This window comes from Eupeodes corollae, chromosome X (genome assembly GCF_945859685.1).
Source record: "Eupeodes corollae chromosome X, idEupCoro1.1, whole genome shotgun sequence".
Taxonomy (NCBI): Eukaryota; Metazoa; Arthropoda; class Insecta; order Diptera; family Syrphidae; genus Eupeodes; species Eupeodes corollae.
In genome coordinates, this window is record NC_079150.1 from 5,323,530 (window position 1) to 5,342,955 (window position 19,426).

The following is a 19,426-nucleotide window of genomic DNA, read 5'->3' on the forward strand; positions in this document are numbered from 1 at the left end:
TTGTTATTTTGCTTTAAGCTCTAAGTTTAAAGAGAAGAAGAAGCTATAGATTGTTATATTAAGAGATGTGCGATATATCTAAATTGATAACTCCTCTGAAAACGCATAATATTGAAGTCGAAGGCAATTTTTGCAACCAGGCGCGGATCCAGGACTTTTCATTACATTTTTAACTATTTAGAGACATTATAACCAAAAAAGTTTAATAAACTTACCACGGTTTTGAAGCAAACCAAAAACGAATAGTAAAAATGGTCGCTGCAAATTCGGCAGTAATGGGTTGATTTTTATTTGTATAATATCATCGTCATATGCAAAAGTTTTTTTTTTCAGGTAGAAAAGAATAGTTCTTAAAAACTGAAAACCCAACTTTTCTAGTAGCTAATTTTTGAAAATCTGTTAATAACCATATTAACTGCAAAAGGGATTTTAATTTACATGTTCAAATTTTTAGACCTTGTAAACAAACTTTGTTTAATAAACTTACCACGGTTTTTTGAAGTAAACCGAAAACGAACGACTTAATGGTGGCTCCAACTGGGTTACAAATTTCGTGGTCATGGGTTGATTTCCATACAAATTGTAATAAGTGTGTACAAAATAGTTCTTAAAAACTGAACACCCAACGTTTCTGGAAGCTTATTTATTGAAAATCTGTTGATAACATTTTAAACTGCAAGATGGATTTGACTGCAGATGTGCATCAGAACAAGACGATGCAGAGTGGGGGGGGGGGGGGGTGCTTGTATAGGAGAATGAAAAAAACTCAATTTAAACTAATTTACTAGAGCAATTTCTCATGAAATACGCCAACTAAGACAAACATTTTTAAAGCTAGTTTTTTGATCCTATCAAAAAGACTTAAACTTGTTTTAGGGGAAATTACATCAAGATCAGCAGGGGTGAACTTTCTTCCACCGTACGTCGGAGAAATCGTAAGCACCGAGCAGCATTTTTGGCAATATCGAATATGTGATCATTTTATAAGAGGTGATCTGTGATACACATACTGAAAGTTGATTAGTTTCCTGGATGCAAGTACCACTCTTGGATAGTGGAATCGGGGTGGGTTACGCTTTAACTACAGGAAACAGCATTGAGTTTTTGAAGCATTCAATTTTACACGGTTAAAAATTCCCCATTGGAGTAATGCTGTCGAGATCGGAATTTATTAGAAACGATTATGAAAAACTGAGAGTAGAGTCGTCAGCAAAACAGTTTAATGGATAGGAATAAAGAGAGTAGGAGACAAAACGGAGCCATGACAAAATATCGTAGATCACAAGGGTTTGAGACTTACTTGTGATTTATAGTATTTTTTATACAATATCTTTGAACTTTTTGCTGAAATGATCGAGATATACAAACTTAACAAAATATTTGCTGTCTCATTAATAATAAAAAACAAATATCAAATTATTTAGATAGTTTATCGATTCTTTGACACATGATAATAAAGTAAAGATATGGAGAACATTATAAATAGTTTCAAGTGCAAGTGTCTTGCGTCTAATAAGGCAAAATGTTTTATTAAAGTAACATAACTCTCAATTCTATAGTTCTATAGTTGATACGCGGCCCTTAAATTTTGTTTGTTATTAACATACAATCACTCTTTGACTTTGTGAAGGGACATTTTAATATGATTTGAAAAAGAATGTGTAAGAGAAATTACACATAACTTTCGGCTGTAGAATATTCTTACAAACTGAACAAATTTTGAAACAAATTTTAAAACGTTCTTTACTGGTAAATATCAACTTAATTTTAGAAAATTACCTACAAATATAAAAATCACTACAGGACAGTGGCGAAGCGTCCATATAAGTCGATTATTCCCGTCTTACCTTGAAATTCTCACTCTGAACATCTTAAATTTCTAGCAACATGAATCAAACTTAATCATGCACATGATTCTTATTCTTTTTCGAATTTCAGCGGATTTGCCCCTGTGAACTTTAGTGTTTGCTTGGTTTAGGTTTTATGGAAGTAAAAACACTTGCCTTTGTCTTATGAACCAAAATGTATATTGCAGATTGTGGCAGGTTTCAGCTTGAAGAAATAAGTTTATTCAAAGAAAAAAATTAGTATACAAAAAAATAACACACAGATCTCCGACTTATTTCATGAATTTGTATTTATTCATACGTTGAGCTCACGTGTCAAAGGTTGCCATTTTGATAACAAATATGCGTCTATATTACACTCTTGAAATTTTAATTGTTGGTAGAAAATTTTGGCGAGAGAACGGTAACTCAGGTGACGAACTATTACAACGGATCTCGCTTAGGCGGAAGGGGCAATTTAAAAAAAATTATTACTTTAAATGGAAAAAAATAATTAAAAAACAACGGTAATTATTAGAATTAAGTGCTATACATTTTTTTTAATGCTAACATTCTGTTCTATGAGCCTGTTTTTAAATCAGTATAATTATAGTTTTACAGTTTTTAAAAAGTTTAATTTTAAATTTAAGATTTGTGTAAAAAAAGTTAAAAAAGGTTTAAACTGTAATTTTTCAATACTTCAGGATTATCTACTATTGTTTTTATTTTAGATGAGCCATTCTAAAAAAAAACAATATTAGATAGTCTTAAAGTTTTGAAAAATTACACTTTAAACCTTTGTTTGCCAAATTTTGAGTTTAAAAGAATTGTTTTCAAAAACTATTCATAGTTTTGACTTACCTGACTTACTGATTTAAAAACAAGTAGTTGTAAGTTTTACCAATATTTTAAAATTATTTTTGTTCTATTTAACGTATATATTTTCTTAAATTGCCCCTACCACCTAAATGGGGGGAAATAGACCCCCTCCCATAATAAAAAAAATTCTTGTTTTTAATTGTTATATACAAATCCTTCATTAAACTTTGTAGTCTGAGATATCGTACTCTCCCTAAAACTTTTCTTGGACTTACCATTTAAAACTATTCAATCCTCGCCACTGCTACAGAGTTATAAACAGCATTGTGTAGTGAGTTCCAATCAAAAAAGCAAATAAAATGCACGACTGGGTCGTTCGAGCCTGCTCATGTATCCAGAGAGCCTGTTTACAAATATTTCCTGTATTTTAAGTTTTAAAAATGCATCTACAAACAAATTTGTTTTTAAACATTTAATCGCCATTTGATTTGCGAAAAAATCTTAATTTAAAAAAAAATGTATTTGAAAATCGTAAGAACGTTTTTTTTTTAATTAATATTGTATACATCAAACTTTTCAATTTTTTGTTACAAATGTTTTTTTATGTAGTTTTTTAGAGCTTATTAATATAGGTTTTTTATTTCAGCGGCAACGGTGCAGGGTCTTTAGACCGTGGAAACTTCTGGTTTATAGAATTATTGATTGATAAGAATTGAGAAATCATTACAATTCTCTATTTCACAAAGATCGAACGATAAGAAGAACAAACATTTTCTTTTGCGATTTCGTCTTGTCATTGGCATAAGAGTTTATTATATCATGTAGGACCTTTTTTCCATTGGCTTTTTTGAGTCGGTTGAAAATCCATAAATGCGTTTTTAGTTTTTTTTTAAAGATAGGGTTTAGTTTAGTCAAACATCGAATTACGATATATCGATGATTCAACCCAAATCCTTTCGAGAATTTGGTTAGGTTAGATTCTTTGTATAACTCTGAATAAAAACTTTTCATTCAATTAACCTCGCAGGACACCAAATACTATTATGTGCTCAAGGAGGGGGTAACAAAACCTCACTGTTTGCACGAAGAAGTGCATCATTTTTTTAGCATGGACAACTGGCTGACTTGAGTGGACCAACAAAAATAATATGTATTAAACTCAATTAATTTCTTTTGAGAATCTTGCAATGAAAATGAATAACATTAAAACAGTTAACTTCTTAGGTGGCTTCAATACGATATCAATAAGATGACTTCAATAAGAATAAAGTAATAAGATAATAAAGAAATAATCTTCTTTTCTTAAGAATCCCTAGGTTCTGCAGCGGACAAAAATATTGCTTTAAATGAAAAGAAATGAAATGATTATAATGTAGTGTATTTTTGTAAGTCTCAGATATCTTTTGTCGAATTGCAATATGAATGTCAAGTTTGTGTTGACTATTTTGCTAAACTATTGTCAAATTTTGTTGCAATATTTAGCTATGACGTGGTCATAATCACCATGGTCATGTAAAAATAGTTGAGTGTAACTGTCATTTTATAGCAAATCCACTTACCCGATTCCAACCCTGGAAAATCTACCTCGGCGGCGCTGTGAAAGCTTACAAAAGAGAGGATTGTTTTGAATAGTCAAAAAGCTCTTAGTATAGCGAAATCTAAAATATACATATTCTGAATATAATCTCAATTAAGCATAAGAGCATCTGTCTGACCTACTCATTAATTTCAAAACAGTTAACATTTAAATTGAACTGGTGCAAACTCCATTAAGATGCTGCTGTTCCATTTGGAGCTTCAATTGATTCATTCCTTTTTCTTATTTTTATTCAATCGATACGCTCAAATACTAGTCATATTCTCTTTTTTTTTCGTAATTAAAGGCTGATTTGGAAATACAAAATTTCCGATAGTCAATTAATTAATGGCTAACAATTATAGCCTTTTTAATTTTGATGTTGTGTTTTATAAAGTTATGTAAAAAGTCAAATTCACTAAATTAAGTTACGTTTCCAATTTAAATTATTTATTTCTTGAATTCATCTAAAAACTGTTCACCATCACTTGAAATGATAATAAATCTATTTAAATTATAGTTAATTTTAAGTAAAATGCTTACTTGTCAGCTAAGTATCGCTAGGACCTTTCATAAACGATTTAAATAAACACAAAATGTAAAAATGAACAAATTATGCAGTTCATAAAACGATCGTAAAAAAGTACCGACTTTTTTCCATAAATATTGCACAATCCTATCTTAACTATATTTTCTAAAACTAGATTTTCACTATTCAATTTATTTAAGTATTATAAGCTATATGATACAAAAAATATGTATAATACGGCTCACATTTTTCTTAGATATATTTATATTAAAAAATCTTATGAAATTTAAAGCAAATCTTGGGTGACTTTAAGAATAACAACGTTTTTAAGGCTGAGGTCTTAAATATGGCTGTGCGGTTGAACAGCCGAAAATTATAGTGCACTATTTTAATTGGTTAAACAAGTTATACAAATAATAATTTACTACTACTTTATAAATGTTTCTCCATCAAATTCTTAGGGAATGTAGCTTTAAAGTTAAGTCCATTAATGTAGAAACTAGATCTTTTTTACAAAAAAGTACTCTGGTATAAATTAATATTTGATAATTAACTTAGATTGAAAAGAATATGTACGTATGCACTTATGAAGAAAATATTTATATTCTCTTTGTTAGCTCATGCTTCGAAATTGTCAAGTCATTGAAAATTGAGATCAACTTACCACTGCTGTGAACGTGGTCGTGGTGAACACGTGATGGACTTTACAACAGTAAATAAGTTGTAGAGCTGTAAGACATGTACGCTTTAAAAACAAAGCATACAATTTCTACTGAAAAACCCGACGGATGACAACATTATGATAAAATAGACGACCAATTCAACCTAAATTCATGTTCCTAACATACTCGTACCTGGATATAAGTCAGTGCGTTAAACAATTGGGATTGAGAAAAAGTTTTGTTTTTAATAAAATAATACAGTTTTTATACAGGTTGTCCCACAAGGATTTGATACTTTTTAGAATCATCCTAAAAGTTTTTAAGTAACTACAGTTTTAATACAATTTTGAAAAACATCTAATTTTAGTCAATATTTTGCTCAGCCGTCAACAAATGGATTTTGTTTTAACATTTTAAAATAATAGTATTGAACAGTTTTTATTTTGTTCTTCCCTGCTGGCTGTTTGCGAAGCCTTTATTTCAATTTATTAGAAGTACATCGTACATAATTTACATGTTTTTAATTTATAATGTACCTATATATATTTTTGTTAATTTTTAAATGTGTAATATCCAAAACTTCAATATTTTTATTTCAGCAATTAATAGAAATGCTAGATTATTACTTTTGTTCAATTGTATGGTGATCTCTCATCATCGCTTTCGCTATCATTTTGCTCAAAGTGAGCAATTTAAATAGGGGATGAAAACCCCTGAACATTGAAACGAATGTCTGTGTTTTGTGTTGATAGCACCACAGCATTCTTAAATGGGGTGTGTTTGTCAGGGTTGTCGCTCTTGTGAAACGCAGTTACAATAAAATTTGTTTCAAAACTAGTTAAATATTAATAAAAAGCCACTTCCAAATATAGCTCTAGCTAAACACTTTTCTAAATGAGATTTTCATGTATCAACTTATTATAATTTACATGAGAATCAGTACAAAAAATTAATAGTTGAATATTTATGTTAGTTTTTAACTCTAGTAAGTTTTATTAAATTGTTTGGGGAGCTTTAAATAAAAAGTAAAGCCAATATTATGAAGTAAATTCCTATATTGCAAGGTGTACAGATAATTTTTTTGTTTTAATTAAATAAAGTAATGTCCAGATGTAGAGATGACTTTATTCCTTCTCTTAACCGAAATGATTAAAAATGACCACCATTGTTGTCTTTGAATGTTACAACAAGCACGATTTTTATAAATAATAATACCAGTCAAGATTCTTAAGCAGTTTTTAAATAAAAAAAACTAAAACAATATTCCCATTTATTTATTTTACTTCCTATTCCTTATAGGTATTTTGTTAAGTTTACTAAAGAGAACAATTATTATTCTAACGTTAAATTCGTTCTAACTAAACAATTATTACAATAATTTTGGCAGACGGCGTTAATGCCATGCTTGATATTTGTTTCTATTGTAAATTATTATGTATCGTTTTTAATTAATAAAGATTTATCTATCTAAAGAATAACTTAAAGTTGCTACATAGTTTTTGTGGTTATGTTATTATACATATTTAGTATACAAAAAAAACATACTCTAAAATCATCTACCATCCATGAATTGATTTTATAGTAATACAAAATTATTCTTTAAAATTCATCTTTCTTAAAAAAAATGTGTTTGTTTCATTCCTTTGTATATACATATGTATAATAAAATATGAAAAATTCAAACATACTGATTTAAAATAATTAGGAAGTACTTTAATATTTATATGTGAATATTATCAGTTTTTGTAGATTTGGTGTTGACGTAATATGGCATCAGTGTAAAACTGGATTAATTCATCACAGAGTTATACCTGCTAACATATCAATTGAATATAGCCTCATATCATTAAAGCAATCGACTAACTTTACTTCTGGGGTTTTAACTTAGTAAATATTTTGTGTCTATGATTTTTTGGAAAGAAGTGTGATTTAGACTCCTGGTCTATATATATTTAAATTATTCTTTATAAATATTTCGCAAGTACCTCTAAGAAAAAAAAAATAAGACACTTTGGCAACCCATACAATAAGGGGCTTTAGGTCTAAGCGGCAAGGGGCAACATTTTAACATAAAAACAAACTGTCATTTAAGTTCACTTTCGCTGTTTCGCACAGTTTGTGTTTCTATCGCGAAGCTCTTTGAATACTTCTTTAGTCGTCGTATGGCATTTCATAGGAGGATGAGTGGTGCTGGTGAACAGACAACAGAGTGTGTGTCATTCGTGCTGCGAAACCTTATCATCAGAATAAGAACAATCAGCCAGACATCTTACTTTTTTATTTTTTTGTTTTAGTTTTGTTGGATTTATTTTTTGTTTCTTAAATTGAAATTTTGAGTTTTCCGTTTTGCCTTTGTTAATTGGTTTGGTTTTGTTTAAACTTTAACTACTACCTCTGTACATAAAAAAAAAACAAAACTTTGGAGTAAAATTGAACTTGTGGTATGTTAGAATCATTCAAATGTGACAAGAGTTTTTGTTGTTTTTTTTTGTGTGTCGGAAATCGATTTATTAATCATAATCTCGTGGGTGCACACCACACATAATAAAAAAAGAAACATCTTCAGATATTGTTGTGAAATATTGGGATATCTCATATCTGTGAATGAGTTAATTGTCCTATTATTACCGAAAATAATTTAAACAAAAATCTTAAGTACACTAAACCAGAAAGTTGACTTAAAACATCTAATTGCAAATTCCTCATGTCTAGGGATTAAAAGGTAAGTTGTCATACAAAAAAATGCCGTAAGTAACCCCTTGACTTTCAAACTGTAGTTTTTTTTCCCTTTAATTTATAAACATTTGAAGAAAAAATAAACATTTTTTTCTTTGTGGTTGTTTGATGTTAAAAGAAAATTGAATTTATTGTAAATTATTTATATGGAGTTTGTGGGTACACAGAGCAAACTATTCGTCAGCTTCTTATTATAACTTTTTTATGTTTGACCCTAGTTTTCGCTTTTTTTCGCAATGACTATTTTTTCTGTTTTTTGTTTGACACGTTATTGGACTCGTTTGAATATTTCAAGGTAATCAATTTTGTTTCCATATACCTTTGTACGTATATAAACATTTTTTACTAAACAAAGTAAAAAAAAGTTTTATTGCACTATAGAGACATCGACAGCAAAATATTAGACTCTGACAACACAGCGTCGTGCTATGCTTCGGTTTTTATTTGTTAAAAAATACATTTTAATACATTAAAATTAGATATTTATTTTAAAAACATCCAACAAAGCCTTATTTTAATTATTCACCTTAAAACTCTCTAAAAAAATGCGAAGAAGAAAAAATTCAAGTCTTAAAAATAATATTTGTTTGCATATTATTTTAAAATTCTCTAGAAGTTTATTTGATTTCAGAAATATATATGAGAACAAATTGTTTTATTATGTTTTAAATAGAGTTACTTTCTTAAAGTATTATTGTTAAGTATTAACAATAAATTATTATTGTTATTACTATTATTATTGTTATTATTATTATTATTGTTATTATTATTATTATTATTATTATTATTATTATTATTATTATTATTATTATTATTATTATTATTACTATTATTATTATTATTATTATTATTATTATTATTATTATTATTATTATTATTATTATTATTATTATTATTATTATTATTCTTATTATTATTATTGTTATTATTATTATTATTATTATTATTATTATTATTATTATTATTATTATTATTATTATTATTATTATTATTATTATTATTATTATTATTATTATTATTATTATTATTATTATTATTATTATTATTATTATTATTATTATTATTATTTTTATTATTTTTATTATTATTATTATTATAATTATTGTTATTATTATTATTATTATTATTATTATTATTATTATTATTATTATTATTATTATTATATTAAAATCTTGATTTCTTCATTAAATTTTTTTAACAATATTCATAGGCTTCAGAATTAGGATTTGACAATAAATAATTTATAATTAATGGGCCTTACAAACAAAAACGTGCAAAGTAAAAAATAAAAAGATGCTTATTTTGTATAAATATCAAGGAGTATACCTCTACAGTTCATTGTTTTAAACATATTTTAACTCCCAAAAGAGTGTGGTCGAATTGTTTATTATATTATTTAATTTAATGTAAACTATGAAGATAATTATAATATCTATCTATTATGCTAAAACCTTTACTTAACATTGTTAATAAAGGGTATCGGCTGAGTTATGAGAATTTCCAACTAGAATCAGATATAGATTATCACCCCCCTTTCAGTCTGATGATATAACAACACTGGCGAATGAATGTTCAGGGATTGTCATTCATTACATTGAGTTTATATTTTTCTCTGTTATTGTTTGTTGTTGTCATTGACATTGCCTCCTTCCTTCAAAGAAAAAAAATGTTTCTGATAAAAATGATTGAGGGTCTCAAGCAAGGCAATCAATTATACTATTCCTTTATTATTTTTTTTCATTTGTATTTCTGTAGGTTTCGTTATTAAATGTGAATAAATTTTAAACAATATCCAATACCTATTTCCATTTCAGAGATTGTTGAATGTTTTGTTTAGTTTTTAATTTGTTATTATTAAGCTACAATTAAAAAAGATTAGCTTATTAAAATTTAATTTGCCGACACAAGTTTGTAAATAAAATATAATTGATGCTGTCGATATATATCTGAAATGTACAACACACAAATATTCAATTTAGTTTAATTATTGTTTCATTTGTAATTCATAACATTGTGAAATAATCAAGACATAATTTAGAACAAAAACAAATGTACATATGAGTACCCGGCAGTGGAAGTTGGTTGTTACACAAATCTCGCATCAACAAGCAAAACACATTATAATTAAAGTTTGAATGGTTCAGTTAACTTACTTAGCAGTGAATTCTTAAATAAGTTGAAAAAAAGTTGAGGTTTTTTATGCATTAGTTAGTGTGCCTTTGAAATTAATTATTCGATTTTTTTATTCTCTTTGTAATAAGCTATTTATTCAAAATTAATAAAAAACGTTTAAGTGGTCAGCAAAAAAAAAATATAATTTATATGGTAATTTTTTTAACTATATGGGCCTAGAATAAATTTAATCACGTGTGAATTGAATTTAATAGCCACTTTTGAAGTAAAGGAATTTTTTTGCAATAATCTATAATAAAAGAAAGAAGGTATCTTAGATCGTAATTTATTCTTATTTTAAAATAATTATCATTCATGGATTGTGGTGTAACCATTGATGCTTATAAAAATATATATCAATAAATAATTTAAAGATTTGATTCTGTTTGCTTTAAACCTAGAAGATAATATAAGGTCTTCATCAACTAAACAAAAAAGCGATTACGGAAACAGAAATTCAATATTTGCAGACAAAATTTGTATGGTAGTACAATGCTTTGAAGTGGGTAAAATCTGTGATCATAAAAGACTTAAGCAAACTAAAACCTGAGTCAAAACTCCCAAAATCAATGCCTGGGGTAATTCATTTAAAAAAAAAAAATATTTAGAAGTTTTTTTAATAAGTGCTAAACATTTGTAATTTGAATTATTATATTTTTTTTAATGATAGGTACGTTTTTCATTTACATATTTTATCATTGATCTATTTATCTTTGAGCCCTTAACGCTAACATTCCACAATATCGTTTTTTTGTATTCAGGTTCTTGAAACATGTTTAGGTCATCACAATTAAAATCTATTTTAACTATTTCTCTTAATTTTATGAAAGTCTTTTTAGTTTTAAGACTTCAGACGTAGGGCAGGTTAAGGGCCAATTATATCTATCATAGAAATATATACGGAACATTTTTTGATTCGACTGTGTTTCCTTTTAAGAAGAAATGAAAATTATTTACTGATCGATCGGAAATCACACAAAGAATTGTTATTGCCTTAACAGCTGATATTAATCAGATTTTTTTTCAATGACAGACATTTGTAATGATCGCTATAAACGACATGTCGAAAAAAATTCCAATGATTGGTTCTAATAATGAAAACCAATGTTAACTATAACTGCATTCTAAGGCAAACAACTAATGACCATTTATCGAAAAGAAACTGATGTTCAAGATATTGGAGCAACATTTTAAGCTATTTAGTAAAATGTTAAAGCCATTTTAAGCAATTTACTAAGTAAGATGATTTACCTAATTTGAAATGGTTTAACCATCTTACTTTCTTTTAAAAATGTGCTTAAAATCACGGAATGCTGTTTTACTTTTAGCAGTAGATGTAATTGTCCAGTCAACAGTTGGGAATTTCAATTAATAGGTCCGGTTAAGCGTATTTGCTTTGTATATTATCACGAACTCTGGCTTTTTGGACATGTTTGGATGTTCGTTTTTTAATTAAAGCCAATCAGGAGTTTACTAGTTGGCAAAACGAAAATATTTCTTTTTTAATTTTAGACTCCCTTGGTAAATTGTTGAATATTAAAAAAGTTGCTAATTAGTAAATAGTTAAACCATTAACAATAGGTTCTTTAAAAGTTTGAGCCAGAGTATTCAAAACTTATTTTATTGTTAAAACTGATAAATTTTCTAAGAAATCACAAATTTAATTGAAAAAAAAAAAATAAGAAGCCTAGTACAATATTGCTTGATACAAAAATAAACCAAGGCATATTAACCAATTAGGGAAGAAAGCTATTCTGGTTTATAAATTAGGCATTTTCATTGTACTGGTTTTAGTTTTGGGTTAAAATATCTTCCTCACTTTTATTTAATTCACTTTTAAAGTGAGAGATAACTTTATTCATTTCAGACTTAGGACAAGAAGGACCATAATGCTTTTGAATGAAGTCTATGTGAAGTGGTACCATGACAAAAAAACAAAAGAACAATATTTTGGAAACAAAGACTTTTTCACTATCATCCTGGAAAAAATAGATAGTTGACGCATAAGCTACTTAAAAATAAGAAAGAAAAAACAACATTTGCTAGCTGCACGCCGGTTTCAGTAAACGAGGATAGAGAAAATATAATGTAAGAAAAAAATGCATTCTATTATTGTTTACCTTGCTTCACATATTTTATATTAACTTAAATAAATAAATAAATAAGCTTATTGTTTTTTTATGTGTGACAGATTAAAAAAGACAAATCGTGTGTAATAAAAATCACCAATCCATAATGTACTCCCCTGAAGATGGTCTTATTCATCAGCGAAAAACTAATTTCTGCTATGCACTTGGTGGTAAATTAAAAGAAATACGTAATATCAACTTTGAAACAATGCTGTTCTATGCTATGTCTGCTTTTATTTTCAGCTAAAGTTCCATCTCGAATGGTTCTTTATTTTTTGTCATGGTCAGGATTTCTTGTTTCGTTCATGATGCGAAATGATATCAATTTCGCACTCGTAGCAATGGTTAGAGCAAATGATACTTCAATAACAACAACGACAGCAACAACTGTACTTAATGATGTCACAACACAATATTTACTTAATAATTATACACAACAAGCGTACACACAAAATAATTTAAGTAACAATTATTCTAATTCCAACTTTAATTCAAATTCCAAATCCTTAAATTTTCATTTTAATAATATAAGTATATATAAATCAAGTACAAATGAAAGCAGTTCCGTCAATAATTTCACTAACATCGATTGGATCGATGAGAAATTTAAAAATAAGGTGAGTGACATAATGTTCTTTAATTTGCGAAAATAAAAAGGTGACTGAGGTAATATTTAATATTAAACAGATGCGTATTTCCAATTTCGTACCAAACATTTAGTTTATTATAATAATATATCCCTTTATATACGAAACAAAAGGCATTCCCTATAACCTATTAAATAGAAGTTTTCGAACAAATTTGCGATTTTAATGACTAATTGTCAATTATGCATAAAACTAAGATATATACCTGACGGACCATGGACCCTTAACGTTTATCTGCATGTAAAATGGCATTTTTTGTATGTGAATGTACCATTTTAAAAGTTAGACACACATTTAGGTTTTATCCAAACGATTTGAATATAATTAACGTTAAATATATAAACCAGTATTCACCGGTACTAGATCACCAAGTTTCAGTAACCTTTTATTTTGTTCTAGTAGCAAAATATTTTATTTCTAAAATAAGTAATTTAATTCAATTAAAATAAAACCTTTTTAATAGATCATAATTATTTACATTTTATTTCTAAAATAAGTTAATTAATTCAATCAAAATAAAACCTTTTTAATAAATCATAATGTTTAAATTTGTCCATGAAATATTACAAAAATCAAATGTGACTAGTCGTTTGATATATTAGACATTTGAATCTTCTTTACATATTAAATATTTTTTAATCTGTGCCACAAAAACACTTAAATTTAACTTCATAGCCTTTTTGACCGAATGCAGAATCAACGAGTGGCTGGATACTGAACATGTATATTTTACTCATTATTCTATTCACAAAAAAACTAATACCTTTACTTTGCTCTTCGTAAACACTCTGAATCTTATGTAAAGTTAAAAAAAATTTTAATTTCGTTGGATTTTAAAACTTTCCCCTGACGAATCTGCAAGATTTTACCAAATGCTAAAATGCAAGATTTTACCAAATGGTAAAAATTAAATAATATAATTTGACTGGAAAACATAGTTTAGAATAATTTCTAATACTTATACTATTTTAGATATTAATTCAAATGGAAAGAAATAAAGCAAACAAAATAAATTATTCTATATTACTCCAGCCAAAGCAATTAAATTACAAACATTCATACAGGTAGAATAATAACAAAATATTTGCGAATTTTTCCAAAAGTGTTTTGAAGTTTGTATAGCAAAAAAAAAATATTTTTGCTCGCAACTTTTTTGTGACAAAACCTATTATAATTACTTTTTATTTGCGATAGCAGTATCACAATTTTGTTTTTAAGAGGAGGAAATATTTTTGAATATTATTATGTTAAACATCAAAATGTTGCGCAAACATTTTTCTAGAAGCAATTTCTGTAATTTTTTTGAAATCTATCACGTTATATTTTCTTGATCAGTTGTTAAACCCTAACTGACAGTCTTTAAAAAAAAGTACTCATTGTTACTTATTTTTTTTACTAAGCATAGGAAAGAATAAAAAAAAAGCGCATTAAAGAATTTAATTTTCCTTAGCTTACATAGGTTATTAATAAAACTAACATCATAAACAAATTACAAAAAATCAGAACTACTTTATTTAAAACACGTTATAATTATATTTGCAATATTATCGACTTAAACTAACTGATTTTTGATTGCACCCTTAAATGAAATTAAGTCCAAGAAATTCAATCTATTAGAACTAATCTGGGGGCATGCGAAGCTACAGACTCTTGTCTAATAAGAAAATGAAAACTTTAAAAATCTAGGATTACATAGGAGAGAAGCCTTTATTTGAATTGCCTCTCCATATCTTGACAAGAAATCTCTTTCTAAGAATAAGTATCAAATGTTATAGCTTTTTATCACAATTGCTTTTTAAGAAATATTTACTATATTTTTCTTGAATTTTAACTATTATACTTTTACAAAGAACTAGAAAAGTGTTAATTTATTGATTTTTTTTTCTTCAAATTTTGACAGAAAAATATTACTTATCATCAGTATGACTGGGATTCAGCGACGAAAGGGGCGATTTTGGGTTCATTTTACTGGTGTTATGTTCTATCACAAGTAATATTTCTTTTTTACAATTAACAATTCTAATTGGAAATCATAAATGAACTTTTTGTGTTCTTCGTTTGTTTGCTTTATTTTTTTTTGCAGGTGGCAGGTGGTATTGCAACCCAATATTTTGGAACAAAAAAAGTATTCGGTTGGTCACAATTTGCTACAGGCTGCTGCAGTTTCCTAATACCATACGCTGCCGATCTTCATTACATTGCCGTAGTAATTTTACGTTCAATACAAGGGTTCGCCTCAGGGCTAACATGGCCAGCTATGTATGCATTGGTTGGATTTTGGATTCCCTTGGCAGAACGCAGTCGATTCATGTCTAGTTTTCAAGGATTCAGCATTGGCATTGGCCTAACGTATCCATTGTGCGGTTTTATAATAGATCATTTTGGCTGGCCATATGTATTCTATACAACCGGTAGTCTGGCAATGTTGTGGTGCATAATGTGGTATTTACTCGCTTTCAATAGTCCTAAAGAACATCCCCGAATTTCGTCCAGCGAACTCGAATATATTGAACTGAATGTGAGTCGTGAAGTCAAAGAATCTCAAGGCATGAGAGTTCCATGGAAGAGCATATTTACATCGTTGCCAGTTTGGGCAATAGGTATAACAACGTTCGGACGGATATGGGTGCACTATCAATTTATATTGTCGGGACCGATTTTTATGAAACAAATATTGGGTTTGCGTTACCAATCGAACGGATTGCTTTCTGGTACGCCGTTTTTATGCTCCTACGTGTCGTCGGTTTTCTTTTGTTATGCTGCTGATAAGCTTGTGTGCAACCAAATAATGAGTTTAACAAATGTTCGTAAGCTATTCACTGCTGCTTCGCAAATCATTCCAGGAGTTCTATTACTTGTAATTGGTTACGCTGATAATATAATACTTGTTCTGGTTGTATGGTTCATAGCTGTTACATTTGTGACAGCATCTTATGCTGGTGCAATGGCTAGTATTGTAGATATAGCACCTAATTTAGCTGGGCCGGTATTGGCTTTTGCACAAACTATACATATGTCTGCTTCGTTTTTATCGCCTGTTATAACTGGACTTATTGTTGTTCATGAGGTAATCTTTCTTTCCATTTGAATTGAAACCAAGAAAAACCATAAGACTTCATAACTCAAAAATAAAAAAGTATAAATGAGCTTTTAACAAGATTTTCAATATTCTTCTTATATCCTTCTTATTCTGCTATCACAAGTAATTCCATACTAAGCATTGATGATTTTTTGAACTTGAGTACATTTTATCTCTTATAATGATAAGACTTTTTTTTGAATCAAAGCATTTCTCAACCTTTTTCAATTCTTTGTTATTTAATTTTACAAAATTAAACTTTTCAGTATAAGTCAAATTAATATAAATAATAACGAGTTCAAAGGAGGCCAACTGGTTGTGGTTTTTCATAAGAGTTCTATCAAAATTTAAATATAAAAATAAGAAAAGGTATTTTTAATAACATAATTTTGATTTAAATGGGAATGTAATCAATACAAAAATGTTTTTTAAAGCAACGCATTAGAAGTTTTTTAAGAAAAATAAATGAACATTTTTCTCTGTAGTTTTTAAATTCAAGCTCAAATTACTCAAAATCCCATTATTGATAATTGTAAATCTTTATAGTTGCAATGTAATATTGGTCACATTTCTTCTGATATGCACTATTGTACTTTATGAGCGCTCATGATCCAAAGAACCGTATCTTTTTTTAAACAATCTCCGCTTTTGGAAAGTACTGATTCTTCTTTACTTTTGAAAATTCTCCATAATATCAATCTTGTTATCTATGAGTTATGACGTTTTCTTTGTAAAATTCTATTATAAATTTAAAAGAAATTTTCTAATTTTCATTTCATTTAAACAACTACAGGAATCAATAGATGAGTGGCGCCAGGTATTCTGGGTTTCATGTATAATAGCAATTTGTACTTATTTCATGTTCCAAATCTATGGCACTGCCGATGTTCAGTCCTGGAATCATTTACGTAAAAAGAGTGGCTCGTCTGAGGAAGAAAGTGATAAACTGAAAAAAACTGAAAGTGGTTCCAAAGAAAGTGAATAATATTAATTCCATGCCTAAAAATATATATATATATATAAATATACAGATCTATAAAATGTTTCTTACAAAAAAATTGTTACATTCAATTACCATTTTATTACAAATATTCTAATAAAGTTTTTTTATGTGTAGGTATATAATTTCGATGTTAAAGAAAAAAAGCAAAACAAAAAATACTAATATCTTTAGGTATATGTTATACACAAGATGAAAAAAAAAATAAATAATGATTATTGTTCATTTGTGTGTTTTAATTTGTTTGATTTAATATCCTTTTGTTCCTAACTTTTTAAGGATGTGTACTTTGTAGTCAGTAGGCTACAATTTGAACATTCATATCTTCCATCTAACTGGTTCATTTATTTAAAACATATTGATGAAAAGTTGAACCGAACCACCGCGATCGTCTGCCTGATGGCATCGCTCTGCTCGCAGCCGCCGGCTGATCTCTATTCACAGAACAGGACTCTCTTAAGTGTAAACGGGTAGAATAGATTACACTGGTCGACAATCTTTTTGTAACAGGCAATCAATTTATGTTTTTCCCAAGGGTTTTGATGACTTGGGTCGAGTTTGGCTTTAACATCAGGTTTTTGAGGTATAACTTTTTAAAATTCGATTTTTTTTATGCTTTTTGCAGCTATATTCTTAACCTACAATCGCTTTCCTCAAAATAATGTTTTAACATTTTCAGTATCTTATTTAAAATCCTTATTAGTTTCTTTTTTGAAAAATATTGCAACAATATTGAATAATGCTTTAAACGAGTATTTTTAAAATTGAGAATATAGTTAAAATTAGAGAGAAGAAAAGGATTTGTGTTTTGCAAAATTGATACCTAAATCCAATATTTAAAAAAAACTGAATATTGAAATCTCGAATACCTTTTAAATCTAGTTTTTACGTAAGACTAGTTTTGGAAAAACACAATAAAATGGGCTTGAGTATTTCTATGAATAACTAGCTGGGCCGACAAACGTTGTTTTGTTATATAAATATTTTCTTGAGAATATTTTGATAGATATAAATAACTTATTGCAAGTGTGTAAGGATGTGGTATTTAAGTGGGAGAGGTATATATATTAAAATAACTCACCAAACATTTTTTTTTATTTATTAAAATTAATTCTTTAAAATTAAAATATCGTTAATTATGACTATACTACTTAATGCAACAGAGTGTATAATATTTTTTGTGATCCCATCTTTCACCAATATAAACAAATGGATGTTTGCCCACTCGAGAGCATACCACACATAATTGTACGTGTGAAATAAATGACGTGCTCAAATCTAAGCCGCAGACAGACATCGTTTGGCCTTGAGACTTATTGATAGTCATTGCAAATGCCAATCTAATTGGAAATTGAAGGCGTTTGAATTGAATTGGCTCATCTGTGAGTATAATAGGGATTCGCGGAAATAATATATTTTCACCTTGAAATATTCCATTTAGAATTATGGCTTCGATAAAATTTGCCATTAATTTTTTAATTACCTACTAATCACGTGGTTGGTTCAAATTACGAAATAAAATTACCGGAGATCCAATCTTCAGTTGTGAATTATGCGGTGAAATGCCTGGTAAACTCATTTGGAAAGTTTACAGCTTCGGTAGCATCACAAACTGTAACAATATTTGTATGACACCAAGTCTCCTGGTAACTAATGTTGCATCTTGAGATTTATATCGCTGACATCCACATTTTGTGCTGCTAAAATTGCTCTTTCTGCCAGCCACTCATGATTTGTATATTGTCTGTGTACATCGCGAAATATTTGGTCAATAAGAGCATCTTGTCAATCAATAATCGTGCAGAAATCGACCGATAATTTTATGCATCCAGTTTCATCTGTTTTAACTCTTCCGTCGCCTATATCTAACAGTTGTTTTATGAATGTTTCAGCGGATAGATTTTGAAGCATTTGAACACGCATATTTACTTTCAGTTGTACTTTTTAAACATTACGCTACAGTGGCTATGATTTTACGTATACGCGTTGATAATCAGCGTTTGTCTGAAATTACCTGAAAGGAGTGCCCCTGCCGCCAAATAGGCTGTCGTTGTTTTGTATATCTTTCAATGTATTGTTCAACGCCCCCAGCGAAGGTTTGTGTGGCATAGCATAGTGCATTCATCCCAGATGATACACTGTTTCAGCACTGAGGCCATGGATGATTTTTTTTTTTTTATATTGCACACCGCGTCTGGGTTATTTTAAATATTTAGTGGCATCCAATGAAGTGGCCGAATGCGACAATGCA

The 19,426-nt window shown here is 28.4% G+C and overlaps 1 protein-coding gene across 3 annotated transcripts; it reads left to right on the forward strand.

The window, feature by feature from the left end:
- The first annotated feature begins 7,540 nt into the window (after positions 1 to 7,540).
- Positions 7,541 to 17,400, forward strand: LOC129953208 (sialin). Of its 3 annotated transcripts, none has more exons than XM_056066158.1 (7): positions 7,541 to 8,134; positions 12,188 to 12,408; positions 12,487 to 12,619; positions 12,693 to 13,066; positions 14,997 to 15,086; positions 15,180 to 16,163; positions 16,969 to 17,400. In XM_056066158.1, the coding sequence occupies exons 3-7, from the start codon at positions 12,556 to 12,558 to the stop codon at positions 17,158 to 17,160; spliced, it is 1,704 nt and encodes a 567-aa protein (XP_055922133.1). In that variant the 5' UTR covers positions 7,541 to 8,134; positions 12,188 to 12,408; positions 12,487 to 12,555; the 3' UTR covers positions 17,161 to 17,400. The 3 variants fall into 3 exon arrangements, with proteins under 3 accessions (XP_055922133.1, XP_055922131.1, XP_055922132.1); XM_056066156.1 differs by having other exon boundaries at positions 12,512 to 12,619; XM_056066157.1 differs by lacking the exon at positions 7,541 to 8,134 and adding an exon at positions 10,315 to 10,473 and having other exon boundaries at positions 12,512 to 12,619.
- The last annotated feature ends 2,026 nt before the right edge of the window (positions 17,401 to 19,426 follow it).